Source organism: Zosterops lateralis, assembly GCF_965231275.1.
Source record: "Zosterops lateralis genome assembly, chromosome: 7".
NCBI lineage: Eukaryota > Metazoa > Chordata > Aves > Passeriformes > Zosteropidae > Zosterops > Zosterops lateralis.
Window position 1 is genome coordinate 6,673,579 of NC_139767.1, and position 16,066 is coordinate 6,689,644.

General features: G+C 39.1%; 1 protein-coding gene across 1 annotated transcript in view; it reads left to right on the top strand.

The window, feature by feature from the left end:
• Positions 1-16,066, top strand: part of ITGAV (integrin subunit alpha V) — a gene marked incomplete at its 5' end in the record, with an annotated part of 45,668 nt that overhangs the window by 14,156 nt on the left and 15,446 nt on the right. The window contains 16 exons of the mRNA XM_083865680.1: positions 1,961-2,052; positions 2,561-2,675; positions 3,933-3,994; positions 5,537-5,582; positions 7,085-7,210; positions 7,906-7,950; positions 8,123-8,166; positions 8,255-8,311; positions 8,704-8,756; positions 9,146-9,348; positions 11,334-11,525; positions 11,639-11,684; positions 12,220-12,321; positions 13,040-13,098; positions 14,110-14,264; positions 15,718-15,855. Of these exons, the coding sequence (XP_083721806.1) occupies positions 1,961-2,052; positions 2,561-2,675; positions 3,933-3,994; positions 5,537-5,582; positions 7,085-7,210; positions 7,906-7,950; positions 8,123-8,166; positions 8,255-8,311; positions 8,704-8,756; positions 9,146-9,348; positions 11,334-11,525; positions 11,639-11,684; positions 12,220-12,321; positions 13,040-13,098; positions 14,110-14,264; positions 15,718-15,855 (1,535 nt within the window). The remainder of the gene's footprint in view (positions 1-1,960; positions 2,053-2,560; positions 2,676-3,932; positions 3,995-5,536; positions 5,583-7,084; positions 7,211-7,905; positions 7,951-8,122; positions 8,167-8,254; positions 8,312-8,703; positions 8,757-9,145; positions 9,349-11,333; positions 11,526-11,638; positions 11,685-12,219; positions 12,322-13,039; positions 13,099-14,109; positions 14,265-15,717; positions 15,856-16,066) is intronic.

The following is a 16,066-nucleotide window of genomic DNA, read 5'->3' on the forward strand; positions in this document are numbered from 1 at the left end:
AGTACCTAGGACAATAGGATTCTGCTTTACACTATGGGACTGCTGGACCAGCTTTCATTTTTGCCATACATACACAGCGTTCTATAAGTATCCAACAGTAAAGTATAAAATGCCACTCTGCAACTATCCCCAAGTTTTACATTGTTTAAAGCTGTGCTTGGCAAGTAGAGCTGAGACATTTCTTTGTATTCAAGAGTAGCTGGACAAGCAGAGGGCAGAAGCCAAATCTGTCTTTCCAGGCTACGTAACCCTGGGTGTGGTTAAACGATGAATTAACCACTTCTAAATCCCTGTTGGTGCCAAAAAGGATATTGTTCCAGCCTTGTGTTGCTGGGGTTGGAACCTCATCCTGGTGAGGTTCCTTACTTTCTTAGGAGGGTTCATTCTTAGGTAGTTCATGTTGTGGCCATGGACCAGGAGTGCCCAGAGAGACATGGGCAGCAGGAATGAACACATGGACAGGAGCAAATGGGAACTGCTGCCCCTTTGGGTGGCAGCTTCATCTGAACCCAGTCATACCTTTCAGCAAAACTATCTGTGGCTGGATTTTCGTTGTTAAAGGCAAAGAACAGAAAAAATGGTGATAAAACCAGGGAGTTCTGTGTGTGCCAAAGATACTTGTCTATTTGGAAAACATCTTGATCTGGTTTTGTTTTTCTGTGCCATTAAAAGGTGCCCTGCAGGTCTCCAAGGCACATTTTATCCTGTGCTGGGGTGAGAGTATAATGGTTCAGTGTCCATAAATTTGTGCAGATGTGCTGATCATCAGGCCCTCCAAACCTTTAGCACCAGTCCAGTAAGAGATGGAGGGGAGGTGACAAAGGGAGGTGGGGGTTTTTGTCGCCTTTGATGACATTAGAAAAAAAACCACAATAGTTCTCTGTGTTGTAATGGACTTGGCATTGGTCTCTGTGTAGTTCTAATCTGAGAGGAAAAATAGTCCAGATTCTTGCTTGTTTTGGCTGACTCGGCAGATTAAAATCTCTTTTGTGTTTTTCATGGGACTTTCCTAAAGGAAGTAACACAATCTCTGCAGACAAAACATTCTTTACAAGGTGTAAAACAAGCAGGCAAGTTTTGTTTGAAGTGTCCACAGTCTCTGATTCATAGCAGGGCTGGGTTTGGGGATCTCCCTGGCACTCTGGAAGTGATGTGTGGCTGTTGCCTCAACAATTCCTGTAGTTTTAGGCTCTATAAACCAGCCACTTAGGGAACTTTTAGAAAAGGTATGTTTTTCAAAGTGTTACATCGATTTCTCATTACGCTGGCAAAGTTTCCCTCCTTTTGCCAATGGAAGTACACAAGAAACACCAAATAATTCTATGACTTCTCACATTCACACCTGCAGGGATACTGCTTGTTTCTACCAGCCAGCATCAGGGAACAGACAAATGCAAATGACTCAGTCTTTAACTCCTCCCTCTCCCCATGTCTTTTAGGTTTACAAATCCCCTCATTTGTGCATTGCAGTGACACTCAGAATAGAGATGTTACCGCTGGGTAGAATCAGGAGAAGGATCTCATTCCTGATTCTAGCCAAAGCTGACATGATTTAAGCGAGGCAATATTTCTTTTTAAAGCATTGGTCCTAACGAGGCTTTGGCTCTGGTTCCTGAGCAGTGCTGTAATCTGCTTGGAAGTCAAATATCTCAACTATGAGGTATTTACTGTGTGGCTGTCAAACATGCTATAAACCTTGAGCTCTTACAACTAATCACAATTGTACCGATGCTCTGTGTGCAAAAATAGCTGCTTTGGGCCCTTGATATAAAAAACACTAATAAATCCTTTTTAAAGCCTGTTTTCATCAAAGAGTGATACTCTCCAATGTTGCTGTTTCTGGTTTTCTCAGTATGCATCAAAACCAGTGGCTTGTGTTTGTTTAGTTAGTTTGGGGTTTTTTTCAGTTTTACTGTACAGGTTCCTGTGAAATTATACTTCTTTTTTCTTTTCTTTGCAGGTAACAGAGACTTTGCTCCTGATGATCCGCTGGAATTTAAGTCTCATCAGTGGTTTGGAGCCTCTGTGAGATCTCAAAATGATAAAATTCTGGTAGGTCTTTGATGCCACTCAGATGCATCAGTACTGAGATACTGAAGTGGAAGAAAATTCTAAGAGATCCAGATAACTTAGAATTTAAACAAAATCCCACAAATCAGCATGAATTGTCTTTTCTTCAGAATTTCTTAGCTAGGCTTTCCTAAACACTTTATAAACAAAAGTAGGAGCATTTTTTCTAGTTTTAAGGAATATAATAAAATTAGTTTGATGAGGTTAAAATGTGTTATAAATTCTTGATAAACACTTCACAGCTGTTGCTTTAAGAAAATATTATTTCTAGAATTCTCAATATAAATTAGTTATTTATAAAATACAAGCTGGTGGTAATTCTGCCCCACTGCTGATAGTATAAATCTCCTCTAATAACACAAGATACGTCTCCCAGTTTGGGGTTTTTTGTTGCCTTTTTGTAGAAAATTGGAATTTCGTTGTATTATTTAATACCCACCAGCATTTTGAAGAGGAGTTTGTTTCCTCACTGCTGTGTGTTGTTCCCTAGGCCTGTGCCCCACTGTACCACTGGAGAACAGAAACAAAACAAGAGAGAGAACCTGTAGGAACTTGTTACCTGCTTGCTGGGTCAAAATTTGTGGAATATGCTCCCTGCAGGTCAAGTAAGTACAGGGCTCTTATGCTCCTTTTCTCTTTGGAATTCCTATTGTGTCACATTTTGTGTACATTTTGGAGCAGGAGGTTTTATAGCTATTTCTCCCTTCCATGTATATAGCAATTAAAACAAAACTTAAAAACCAGACCCAGACATCTGAATCCTCCTCCAGCTGAGGTTCATGATTCAGGCCTTGTTTCCTCTGCTGTAAGCCAGAGGAAAATCTTAGGTCCAAGTATCGTTGGAATTGAGGACTTCTGTTGTTGAAGGGACCAATTCTTGTAGTAATCACTGAAGCAAAATTATGTAGCAAGTGCTTTTTCAAAGACCAACTCTAGAATTTTTATGAATCTCAAGTGTTTTATCATTATTCAAGCACATTAATGTGCAAGCTCATTTTAGAAGACAAGGTTTTACAAAAATAGGTTCTGATGTCCCTGTGCACATGCGCATGTAGTGATGCATTGTTTAAATTATATTAACTGTTGGATATTTGGAATCTTGTTTTCCAAATGCTTTGCATTTATTTCCTCTAGTTGGGCTGATAGATTATTCAGAGGTTTATAACCTAAAACTTAAATGTTGAAGTTAGGATTGACTTTTTATTTGCTGAAAATCATTTGTGAACAGCAGGAATAAAATCCACCCTGGTCCAGCGGAACAAGAAATTAAAAAAGTAAATATTAAACTAAATCATGCTAGTTAAGCAGTCACACTTTCAGTTAAGGAGCTCCCAGCGTTTCTGCTCTAAAGCTGTATAATCCTAAAATTGATTCAGCCATAATAATTCTTGCTGGAATGAGTGTCACTATGGAGGTATTTTTCAGCCAGCTATGCTCTTTTTGTTTTAAGCCAATTCAGCTTTCTTTTCCATACCAAAAGAGAAACTTATCCCCTGTTTTCCAGATATCTTATTTCTTGTATAGAAATTGCAAATATATTTCCCCGAAGACTTTTGAAGATTAAATACGAAGGAATATGGGATTGCTGATTGCTTTGACTGTGCTAGGCTAGAACATGTGCTGATGTTGTTACATGTCTATTAGGCCAGCCCTAAAGTTGTTACAACATTTGGTTGGGAGTTGTTGATAAAAAGAAAACACTGATTAAGGAGAAAAGTGTTCCAAGGTTCAAGTTTAGGAGTGGAAGTTTACATAGGAAGATGGTTTGAAAAGTATCCGCAGAATCAACTGATTGAGTATTGATAATACTTTGTTTATTTATTTTTCTCCTCTCTCTTTTCTATCCTTTTTTCCTTTGGTAGCAACAATCGATGCAGATGGACAGGGGTTTTGTCAAGGTGGCTTTAGCATTGACTTTACAAAGGTATGTGATTTTTTTTGTCATTTCTGTGGGTCAGCAGACAGCTGCAAGTTGGCAAACACTCCTGATACAGAGCACTTAGAAGCACAGCTATTATGAAACCAAATGTTACTGTTCCTGGCTGAGAGCGAACCCACAACCAAACAAAATTTATAAATAAACCAAAAAATAACTTGAAACCACTCAAAGAGCTTTTATAAACCTGTTTCTTCCTACATCTTCACAGCAGCACACTTTCACCTCTTGTAGGAGCCATGTCCTGAACAAATAATCTGCTTCCCCAGGTTCCTGCCATACCCCTCTGCTGCAGCTGGTCCTCAAGTGAATTCAGCTGTAATAATCAGCATTTTTGAGACATGGGGTTGGTGCACAGCTAGTGTTACTTCTTGAGGAATAACAACTCAGGGAACTGGTAAACAATGTGCTTGTGAATCATGTTTGATTTTCTCCTCAGCTAGCAGAAGTACAGGGGCTTTTTACTGACTTGTGTTTCTTCTACTTCTGTGTTCTCCCTGCCTGTTCTAGTTCTTTTGTTTTTTTTCAAATTCACAATTACTTTTGAAATCCAAACGCAGTAAAACTGTGCACAGATCTGAGGACGTACTGTGGTGTTTTATATTGTCCAGTGAAATTGTTGAGCAGAGTCAGGACGTGTTAAGACCCTGTTTGTGATGTGGCTCCTTTTTTGGGTTCTCACATCTCAGGATGAGGTCATGTCCTGTCACTCATTGCCCAAGGCTACTCTTGGTTTTCCTCCAGAGAAAACTGCCAAGTGCAGGATAGGACTGTGAGTGTTTGGGTTACTTTGCACACACCCTCAGGGTCACTGAGCAGATTCCAGGCCCAGTTAAAACCAACTTTGGGCTCTAATCCAAAACCTCAGAGTGGGCAAGCCAGAGTGTATCTCCAAATGTCTGACCTAGATTTTTCTGAGTGGTGAATATAGGAGTTTTTAGGATTAAAACCTGAATAAGTGGCTTAATTATGCAGCAAAGCCTATGGCCTAATTCAATACTTACAGAGCAAATTCCCAACCCTGGGACAGCTAATGTGGTTAAAGTTTCATAAAATGGTTTGTGAATTGCAATTGTGCCAAGAAATATGGAGTGAGGGAATTACATCACAGTTATTCTGAATTAAGCTTTTCTAAGGATAAGTTACAGAAAATGGCAGAGGCAGAAGATGACACTGTTTTGTGTACTGACCTAAAAACATGATGTAACACTCTCTAAGTTTTCTCCTAATTGTATTCCTGTTGCCATACATTTATGGGGGAAGAAGGGTCTGTTACAATAAAAACAGAATTCTGCCAAGAATTCTAAATGGGTGAAATAGTCACTGAAGATTTTTGGTTAGCATTTTACAGGATGCATTTCTTATTCATCGCTCCTTCAAAAAGGAAAATGTGTGGTGGTCAGCAGAGCTACAGTGATGCACATGCTTGGGATTTCTTCCCACAAACAGAGGATGTGCTATCTGGATTTAGATATGCTTCATGTGTTTTTAATTTTTCTTTCTCGCTTCCTTTTTTTATTCCCTTCCAAGGGGGACAGGGTGCTGCTTGGAGGACCTGGAAGTTTTTATTGGCAAGGTGAGATATATCATTTAAGCCCCAAAGAAGTTGACCTTTATGATTTTTCTCTTTATCCTCCTAGTCACTTTGATCCACACTCTTCCAGCTGCTGTCAGTCTTTGTCAGTAAGAAAACTGATAGAAATGTTCCTTTGTCCTTAAGAATATCTCCTGAATAATCAGGGCAACCACTGATAAAGACTGTAGTAATAAAGGACATGTAGATGTCCTTTGTGTTTTAAATAATTCCATGATCATTACAAAGGCATTTTCCCTGGAACATGGAATTTATTTTCATCAGCAGGATAAGTTTCCTTTAGTGTATTTTGTTTGCTGTCTGCATGTTTTATAATTTGACACCCACACAAAGTGTGCATTTTCAGTGAGAAATATCCCCTCTGAAGAGAATTTCATAGTTTTCCTCTGACAACAAAGATGTTTTGCATTTGTATTACTTGGTTTGTGCCGTGGGGCACATTTCACCTCCACCTGGCATTACCTGTGTACTTTGCTCACGTGGGATTCAGTTGGTGATTGTTTGCAGGATTTTTCAGCCTTTAACTGCAGCTCTGTTCAAAGGAGGATGCTGCTGTAATCAGGACACAGCTGCCAAACTCTGTTGCCTGCTTGTTATTGTAACTTCTAACATTTATTAATAGATTTTCTGTATCAAGCCAGACTACATTGTAGGTGCAACAGCACAGGAGGCCTGTTCCAGTCCTCTGTTTTAAATTATGAACAAAATTGAATGATTGAAGCTAAACTGCAGATACAATATGAATTAGGTTGCTGCATTCATTTCATTGCTTTTTGGCAAAAGGGACACTTCATCTGCCAAAACAACTTTATTTTCTTCTACTACAACCAAAAAAACCCACTTGGCTCTGAAAAGAAAACTCCTGAAAATGAGATTTTTCATCCTTAACTTTTATTCCACATCCTGAGATACTGGAGGAGGAGTTTTCTCTTCACTTCACACACGTATGAATATGTGCATGTGAAGTGAGTGCCATTCTAAATGGGGATTTTTGGTGAATCAACTTTTCATTTAAACTCAAAGAAAAAGGAATGTAATGGAGTCACCACCTAGTGGCTGATGAAGTGAAAATGGAGAACATGGCAGTACACTGTGCTCATCTCATTTTTGTTCATTTTATTGGCTTTTTGTCTGCCAAAACAGGCTCTTCTGTTGTGGTAATTGAGCAAGAGGCACCCAAAAGGCTCAGTTCTGCACATGATATCTCAGCACTGCTTTTTAAGTCCTGCCTTATTGCAGGATTGGCCTCTGTTTGCAGTGAGAACCCTGTGTGTACCTGTGATTCAATATGCGCACAGGTTTTTGCTGCAGTAGGATCCATATTTTCACTTGTGTCCTTCCTGGCACTGCTGCAGTTGGTCCTTTTCCAGTGGGTTTTGTGGAAGATCTACTGCTTTTGAGGGCAGAATTCTGTAAAAGAGCCACTTCAGTGAATAAGTTCACAAATTCTGCTGTTGCTTTTAAGCTGTTTTCTCTCTCTTTAGGCCAGCTTATTTCTGATAGAGTGACAGAAATTGTGGAAAAGTATGACTCCAAAGTCTACAGCACCAAGTATGATGACCAGTTAGCAACCAGACCTGCCAGTGCTGCTTTTGATGACAGCTACTTGGGTACGTGGTGAGAAATGAGAAACCTCTGCCTGGAACACTCCCTGGCACTATTGATGCTTACATCTAAATCATACAACTAATAAGTCAACATCTAACAGATAACAAATTCCTGAAAATGCAGTCATTTATATATGATGGAATTGTAATTATTATTGTAGTTATTTTGCCATAGGCTTGACTCAAAAAGCACCTGATGACAAAATAAATGGAAATATTTTCATGATTTTCTGTGCTCTGTGATTCAGGCTGAATATGGGAATGGCAAAAGTATGATTTTTATATGACAGGTTAGTCACATAGGTGTTTGTTTGTTATTTAAAAACAGCTATTTCAAAATAACCTACCAAAACAAAATAAATATATTATATTAAAGAATTATGTTTTGGAAGAAAAACAATGAGGAGTGGGAAATCATCATCTTGCTTCCTGTATGTCTAACCAGGCTCAGGAAAAAAGCAAGGATATACCAGGACAATTCCCAAGATGATAATTTTAAAATTTTCATCTTCTGATCTCAAATTGCTGGATGAATTATAGCCATTCATGGAGCTCTTCATAGTCCAAGCTGCTTCGAGGCAGTATTTATACCAGTGCATTTTAAGATGAGGAGAACTGTGCACAGAGACACCTATGAAAAGTGTAAAGAGTGATGAAAGGTTTAATAAGGTTTTTAAAGCCTCACCTTGTCTCTGCAGGTTATTCAGTGGCCGTTGGAGACTTCAATGGGGATGGCATTGAAGGTGAGCCCCTTGCTTCAGTAAGAACATCCTTTTAATAGGCTGGGCAGATCTTTCAAATCCATGGTACAGTGCACGGGGAAATGCATCAAGTGCTAGGAATGAGCTGCTCTGTTCAGCAAAGTCACTGTGCTTTGGGACCTGACTGTTATCTGTGTCTTGCTTTATGTTTCAGACTTTGTATCAGGAGTCCCACGGGCAGCAAGAACTCTGGGCATGGTAAAAATATTTGAAACATTAAACTTTACAATAAATAAAAAAAGTGACTATTGCTGGTATGCTGTAATGTGTATTTCTTCATGTGCAGGTGTCCATTTACAATGGGAAAAACATGTCTTCCATGTACAACTTCACTGGAGAGCAGGTGCGTGGCTTGGCTGAGTGTGGTGGGTGATCAGGAAGCTTTTCCTATGTTGCAGCAGTGTTTAGGGGACTAGATAATAGTCTGTATATTACTGGCTTGATTGCCAAAGCAAAATTTTATGAAGTCTGAGGATATTTTTATTTTATTTAAATAAAGGAAGTACTGCCTGTTTTGCGAGCTGGGAAAGAGACTGGATCATGAAAGGGGAAATAGTAACGGATGGGTTTACTTTCTAACAGAGTGTGGAAGAGAAACTAAAATAAAGAAACAAAAAAAAACTTTTGTGGCATATATTATCATCTCCCTGATGTATTTTGTGTACAGATTTGTGTAAACTTGTTTATGTTTGTATCACTACAACTCAGAGGTTTGGTTTGAATTTTGTTTTCCAGATGGCCGCCTATTTTGGGTATTCGGTGGCTGCCACAGATATCGATGGGGACGAGTAAGTGTCCCCTTCTCCCTCTTCTCACCCATGCCACCCAGCTTGTTTCTGGAAAGAAAAAAATAGCTTTTGTTAAAAAGTCTTTCCCACAATCTAGATTTCTGCTGGTTTAACACATCTGCACAGCTCTTTTGCTAACACTCCACATTTGTTTTAACATTTGTAGGTTTGGTTTTTTGTCTACATAAATAAGTGTGTATATTCACGTGCTTAAAGCCCATTAAATTTTTGTATATCTGTGCTTACTTTGTCCATAAATATTTGCCTTCAATTGAATTTAGAGATAGTTAACTTTCATCTGAGTGTTGACTTCAGTGCTGAGTTAACAGGTGCTGAAGAGAATGAATTTTCATGCTGCTGCTGAAGAGCTCTGTCCTTTTTTGGTCCAGTTACACAGACCTGTTTATTGGAGCCCCTCTTTTCATGGATCGAAGCTCAGATGGGAAGCTTCAGGAGGTGGGCCAGGTGACCATCTGCCTGCAGCGAGCCTCGGGAGGGTTCCACACGGCCAAGCTGAACGGCTTCGAGATCTTCGCCAGATTTGGCAGCTCCATCGCGCCCCTGGGGGACCTGGATCAGGATGGCTTCAATGGTAGGATCTGGATTCCTGGTCAGGATCTCCTGGTTGTAGAGGGAGCCCAGGCAGCACAGAGAGTGTGGATTCTGCACACAAACCCTCAGCGCTGTAGCCCTGAGCGAGTGTGGGACGCTGAGGTCTAGACTCCTTTCGATGCTTGTATGCTACTCCCAGGAATGCTAACAGGAGTTCCATGGATGCATCGAGCAGAGACTATACCCTTGAAACAACAGCATGGACTGCTTAGCTCCTACACTCACCGCTTGATTGCTTTCTGAGTCATGACCACAATAGAAACTTCAATAAATTACCTGACTTTCCACTGGGACCTGTTAGGATGTCTTCAATATCATTTTCCTCTTTTCATTGTTTTAAGACCATTTCACTCTCTAGAAACACAGTGATGACAGAAAAGAAGGTTTTTGTTTCAGACTGCTAGTTAAAAATGTTCATATAAAAAAGGTTTTGAGTTTGGTGGAAATACTGCATAGCAGCCACAGCCAGATGTACAAAGTGCTGAGTGTCTTGAGTGAGTAATAGGAAGAGAGGTTTGAGTCTGACACAACTGGAGCTGAGGACTCTCAAACCCCTTGCCTGAGCTTCTTGTTACCTTCTGATAGGAATGAAGAGCAACAAAGCAGACAAGAAGCATATAATGTTAGAATGGAGATTTCTAGGGAGAACACTTTTTAATTCCCATTAAACTCCAGTGTTGCCTAAAGTGGGAATTTGAGTTCTGCCAAAAATCTTCATTTTTCCATTCTGCTTGCAAGCTAACTATTTTCTGTGAGATCAAAAATTACACTAGATGGTTACTGCAAATTCCCAGGTAGCTCTAATTTATTTTTTATGAAGTCATAAATTCAGTAGTTGAAATTGGAAGGGACCTTTTTAGTTGCTAATTGGATGTAGAATCAGTGTGAAGATGCAATATTCTGTAACTATTTACAGAAGACATTGGACAGCTGATAGCCCAAATTCCAGTCACTCAATAAGATTATCCCAAACATTTTTTGCTTCCACCATACTTAACATTTGAAATTTAAATTGCTTTGCTGTTACTTCGTCTGTTTGTTTGGGGTTTTATTGCTCTGCCTCATTTTTGGAAGTGTTAATTAAAATGCCTTCCATCACAGCATGGTGCAAGATAAGAATTTTTACTGTCTTCATGAAGTTTGTAAATAAGTCAAAAATACAAAACTGTAAACTTTTGAGTCCTTATTCTTTTCGTCAAACTTCCCCAAATTTCAGAAAAGAGGAAGGAATTATTCCAGGTAGTGTTTCATGCTTGGTCCTTGAACTGTCTGTGGAAATGTTGAAATTAGATCATGTGTACACTTCTAAAGCTGTCCTTACAGATAGTCTAATTAGCATTTTCTTTCTTACTGTTTATTAATCATTAAGAGTACTTTTAAAATTAAGAGATAGAATAACTGCAGTAACTGGAGGTTCTCCATAAAGCATGCTGCCAAGCCATGACTGGGATAGACTGGATTTTAATATTTACCATTGGTTTAGGATGATTTAAATTTTCCAGAATTATTAACATGTCCCACCCTTTGGAGGAACATGAGCGTGTAAATGAAATGGAAAGAGAGTCACACTTAGTTTTGTGGTTTGGCACCCACAGTGACTAACTGCTTGTTTTAATAAAAAGCTCAAAAGCACTCCAAATCCGTATGATTTTACTGCAAGTCAGTCGCTAAAGTGCACAAGTGTTTGTAGCACTATTTCTCTCCTTCTTCTCCCCATAAAAGGCTACAACATGTTCTTGTTAAACATTTATACTTTCTAGAACAAACAGCATCCAATAATAACAGAAAGAACAAATAAAAGGAGCAATAAACAAACAAATGTTGCTGAGCATTTTAAAGGTTGGTTGCACTTCCTCCCTACTGACACACCTTGAAACTGTAATATCAGAAATTATTGACTGATGTAAGCACAAATATGTTCTAGTTTGTGTCTGCAGATGTTGATGATTCTTCTTTTGGTTTTAGATATTGCAGTTGCTGCACCATATGGTGGAGAGGACAAGAGAGGACTTGTGTACATCTACAATGGAGGAGCCAATGGTTTGAATACCATCCCATCCCAGATCCTGGAAGGGCAGTGGGCTGCTCGCACTATGCCCCCCAGCTTTGGGTACTCGCTGAAAGGAGCCACAGATGTGGACAAAAATGGATATCCAGGTCCTCTGCTCCAAATGGCACTTTACAATAACTCAATAGCAGTCTTACCTCTTGAGAAACAGCTTATTTCAAAAAGCAAGTTGTAATATGTAATGTGTCTCCTCTCTTTCTAGACTTGATTGTTGGAGCCTTTGGTGTTGACACAGCTGTTCTGTACAGGTAAGGATCCCTCTGTGCTTGTACCTGTATGAAAGCTCAGTGGAGTTCTGCAGCTACAAAAGAAAGCAGGGTCAGGGAAGTCTGAAAATCTGCTGTCCAAAACCTCTGGAGGTTAAAAAACACTGTACTACTTTCTTTACTGAGTAAACCTATCTGCTGTCTAAAATTCATCTTTCTCAATAATAAGTAGTCAGGAGAAAACATAAGCAAGCTGTCTTCAAGGCTTTCTGAGTGACAGTTTTCTAGATTCTGACACAGCAGCTGCAATCCAAATATTCTCATCCCAGCTTGCTCATTTTGGGAGAATATATTGGTCTGTGCTATAAATAGAGAGGACTTCCTCTTTACACAGTTGTCCATGTTGTGGCTGATGGAAGTGAAAGGGCACAGAAAAGCTTCATCTAGTCACTGGTTATTTGTTTTTCTTGTGATTTCACTAAATATTCTGTGTTTGTGTATATTGCACAGTTTGATGTATATTGCACATTGTCAAACATGGTGTTGAATGCTCTTCAAGAGGATGTTTTTTTTGCAGGGCTAGGCCAGTTATTAGAGTAAATGCTGCCCTGGAAGTTAATCCAACCATTCTAAACCCAGAAAACAAAGCCTGTTCCCTGGGAGATATAAAAGTTTCTTGGTAAGAAGAGTATCTATATTTTCCTTTGAGGGGAGGGTCTTCTTGGGTTTTAATTTTGTAAGCTTCCAATTTTGAAAGGTCTCAGGAAGACTAGTCAGTTAATTGAAGAAAAGAGACAAACACAGATTTTTCTGAAAGAGCAGACGAAACAACATAAGAACTCTCTGACAGAAGTTGGAGGACTAGCACTGTCTCTAGTAGATGCCAGATTGACTCCCAAACCTGCAGAGACTGCCAGTTGTCCCTGCTGAGCAGAGGAGGGTCTTCCCAAGATGTCAGCACATCACAGAGTATTTGCAGTGTTTTTACCCACTTATGTACATACGCACTTGGGCAGTGATCTGCTCTGTAAACTGATCTTGCTTCTGGTTCCCAGGATATTATCCAAACCCATTGGTTTCCCTTCCTACTGCTAACTTTCTTTTCAGGGTCACTATGATAGCTTTAAAAATAAGACCCATTTGATTACAGAAATAAACATTTCAGTCCACAGGTGATTGTCCCTAGATGAATCAAGACTTCAAAGCTTTGCATTGCCTGCAATTCTGTCTACTTACTAATAGATTATAGTTTCTCTTCCATCAGTAGAAAATAGCTTTTGGGAATGAGCTAGAGTCTCAAAAAGAGAATACATCTGAACAGAAATAAATAGCGAGGAATTTTAGAAGAAAATGAGGGAAAAAGTGTGTGAAATTATTTTTTTTCCCTTCTCAAACAGCTTCAAAGTCAAGTTCTGCTTAAAAGCGGATGGCAAAGGAAAGCTCCCGAACTCACTCAGTAAGTTCTGCTCATTTAAAAATTGGAAGTCTTGTATTGTTTGCAGACACGAGCACTGATCTCTATTTTCATGACAAACAGCTGGGTGCCTTTGCAGCACACTGCTGCCACTTGGGTGGCATGTACATCTATGGGGCTCTTCAGCAGGTATTTTTGGCTGTTGTAGTATAGAAATCATTTGACCATACCTAAGAGTTTAAATATATGTTCAACTATGTGGTTAACTAGTCATGGAAAGAAAGCCCTTTGTGTTTTACAGAATTTATGGTAACTGTCATTGAGGGGAGTTTTAGACAAGAGTATTCAAGTATGTGCATCCTTAGGCCTGAGAGATACAGACAAGTCACAGGGGACTTGTCACATCCTGTTGAGATCATGACTTTCTGATTGACATCACTGACATTTTTTCATCAGATTCTTGGGTCAGAATCAGGAAAAGATTGTTTCAAAGAAGTTTTCAAGTTTTAAAAGCTCCAAGAGATTTTGTAGTGTGGCAAGCAGCCTGCTGCAATCAGGTTTTGTCTACTGATTGTAAAATCTTTTCCTTATTTTCTGTGGCACATACAGAGGTGGTGTGATCTGGGAAGGCTCATATGCATATCTGTTATGTATTTTAAGTTTCACTATCTATATCAAATATTTCAAGTAATTAGATTAGCAATAGTATTTAAAAATGCAAGTATTATGTGCAAGATTGCCTTAAATTTTCTAGGGGAAAAAATTCTAACTTTGTTTCTTGCAGCTCTATAGCAGTTATAAATTATAAACATATCTGTGTTCTTACATATTTCCAGTGTTCAAGGAAAAAGCAGAATCCAATTTAGGACAGCAGCAGTGCTTGAGAGCTAATGTAGTGACAGATTTTACATGGAAAGGACTGGAAGTTTAAGAGGGGCAAGCACTAGGTTTTCATTGTAGTTGAAATCAGCGCTCAGCTCCATTTCTGAGGGCAATCTGTGTTGCATTTAATGGAATGAAATATCCCTGACCCAACCCCTTTGGCTTGGCCAGATTTCCAGGTGGAGCTGCTGTTGGATAAACTGAAGCAGAAAGGAGCTATCAGGAGAGCTCTCTTCCTCCACAGCAAACAGCCCAGCCACTCCAAGAACATGACAATTACAAAGGGGGGCAAAATGAACTGTGAGGAACTTGACGCTTTCTTGAGGGTAAGTAGCCATTAATGTTTTAAGGCAAATAAGTTTTGGTGCGTTGTCTATTATAAGTTCATTGTATTAGGTGTTAAAAAAAAAACCAAACCAAGAAAAAAATACTAGAGAAACTTCATTTTCAGTGGATAGACCTGAAATTACTAAAACCATAAGTCTGTCCCAAATTACGGCTGCTGTCGCAGGATGAACGATAAATCTTATTGTGGCCAAGGTCCTGGTCCTTAAATGCGTTGGAAATTCAATTCAGAACTTTGTTCTGAACTTCTTGGGTAAGTCATCCAGGCATCAAATTAGTTACAATTTCCAAGGAACATGAAAGTCAATAAGCAGAGGTTGTCCCATCTACTTTGGAGGCTAAAAATTGAAGAAAAATACAGACCTGCAGCTGACAAACCAAAATAAGCAAATAGCAGAAGAGATGGAGAAAGCTGAAATACTAAGTTTGCTTTTTCTCAGTCTTTCTGTTTTCATCCCCACAAATGCGAACAGATGCTCACACAATTAAAGAGTTTAAATAAGTAGAAGAAACACTGTGTGCAGCTATGTAAGTTCTGTGCAGCTCAGATTTATCTCTGAGCACTTATAAATCAAATATAAACAATACTTCCTTCCCACTAAAAAAACCCCAAAAAAACCCCAAAAAAACCCCTCAACCCCCCCCCCCCAAAAAAAAAAAACCAACAAAAACAAACCCCACACCAAATAAAAATGCTAGCAATCATTAAGGATTCACTGAGGGCGGGTAATACTTTCTTTGTCCTGACATTTGTGAGTGGGTTATATATGGAATTAGACATCTCAGATCTCAGGGTTAGCAAAGATTTAGCCCATTTTCAAAGAGAGTAATGACACATGACCTATATGAAATGATCATAAATGAGGTGCAGAACCAGTTTAAAACTATAGGTAATCAATAAGTTTCTGCCCACAGAAGACATGTTCTGAAATAAGATCCTGAAGTGAGCTGTGCTGGAGTCAGTAGTTTTCATTACTCTCAGAGTTTACACTGAGCAAATCTGTGGCTAAAGTAAAGCTAAGATATGGTTTGTAAGTCCTCTGAAAGGCAGGATCAACATTTGATAAACAGAATGATTTCAAATGAACAACATCAAAGTCAGCAACTTCCAAGCGCCAAGAAAAAAATTTAGGAAGAAAAAATTGTGAGTCCAAAGATGAGTATCTCTGAGGGATCTTAGAAGCAGACTGAGGTTGGTCTGACAGGAAGGAGCAGAGCTGTGTTGCTGTTAGGCCCCTTATTACTGGATTTCCATGACTTAATATTTCTGTGTTCTCCAGTTTTTCATTTGTTAAACAGGCATATTACTGCTAAAATTGTGCAGGTTTACTGACAAGAGATTTTCTACTTTGAAAAGAGGTTTAATGCTGTTTAATGCCTCTCAATTAAAATTAAATACATTTTAATTGTGATTCAAATCTTTGGTTTCCTCAGGATGAGTCTGAGTTCAGAGACAAGCTAACTCCCATCACTATTTTTATGGAATATCGTCTGGATTACAGAACAGCTGCCGATGCAACAGGATTGCACCCTATCCTCAACCAGTTCACCCCTGCTAATATGAGCAGACAGGTACACTGCTTCCACAGCCTGTGATGAGAGAACTCACAACATACTTTGGTTTATCTTAGGGAGAAAATCAGTTACAGCAGCACTGGAAGTGTTAATATTGAAGGCTTGGAGTGTTTCATCCCTTCTCATGCTATGCTACTCTATGTACATTATGTTTTTCCCTATAGTTCTCTAAAGGTAATAGACATAGTTTTTCTATTTCTGCCCTTTT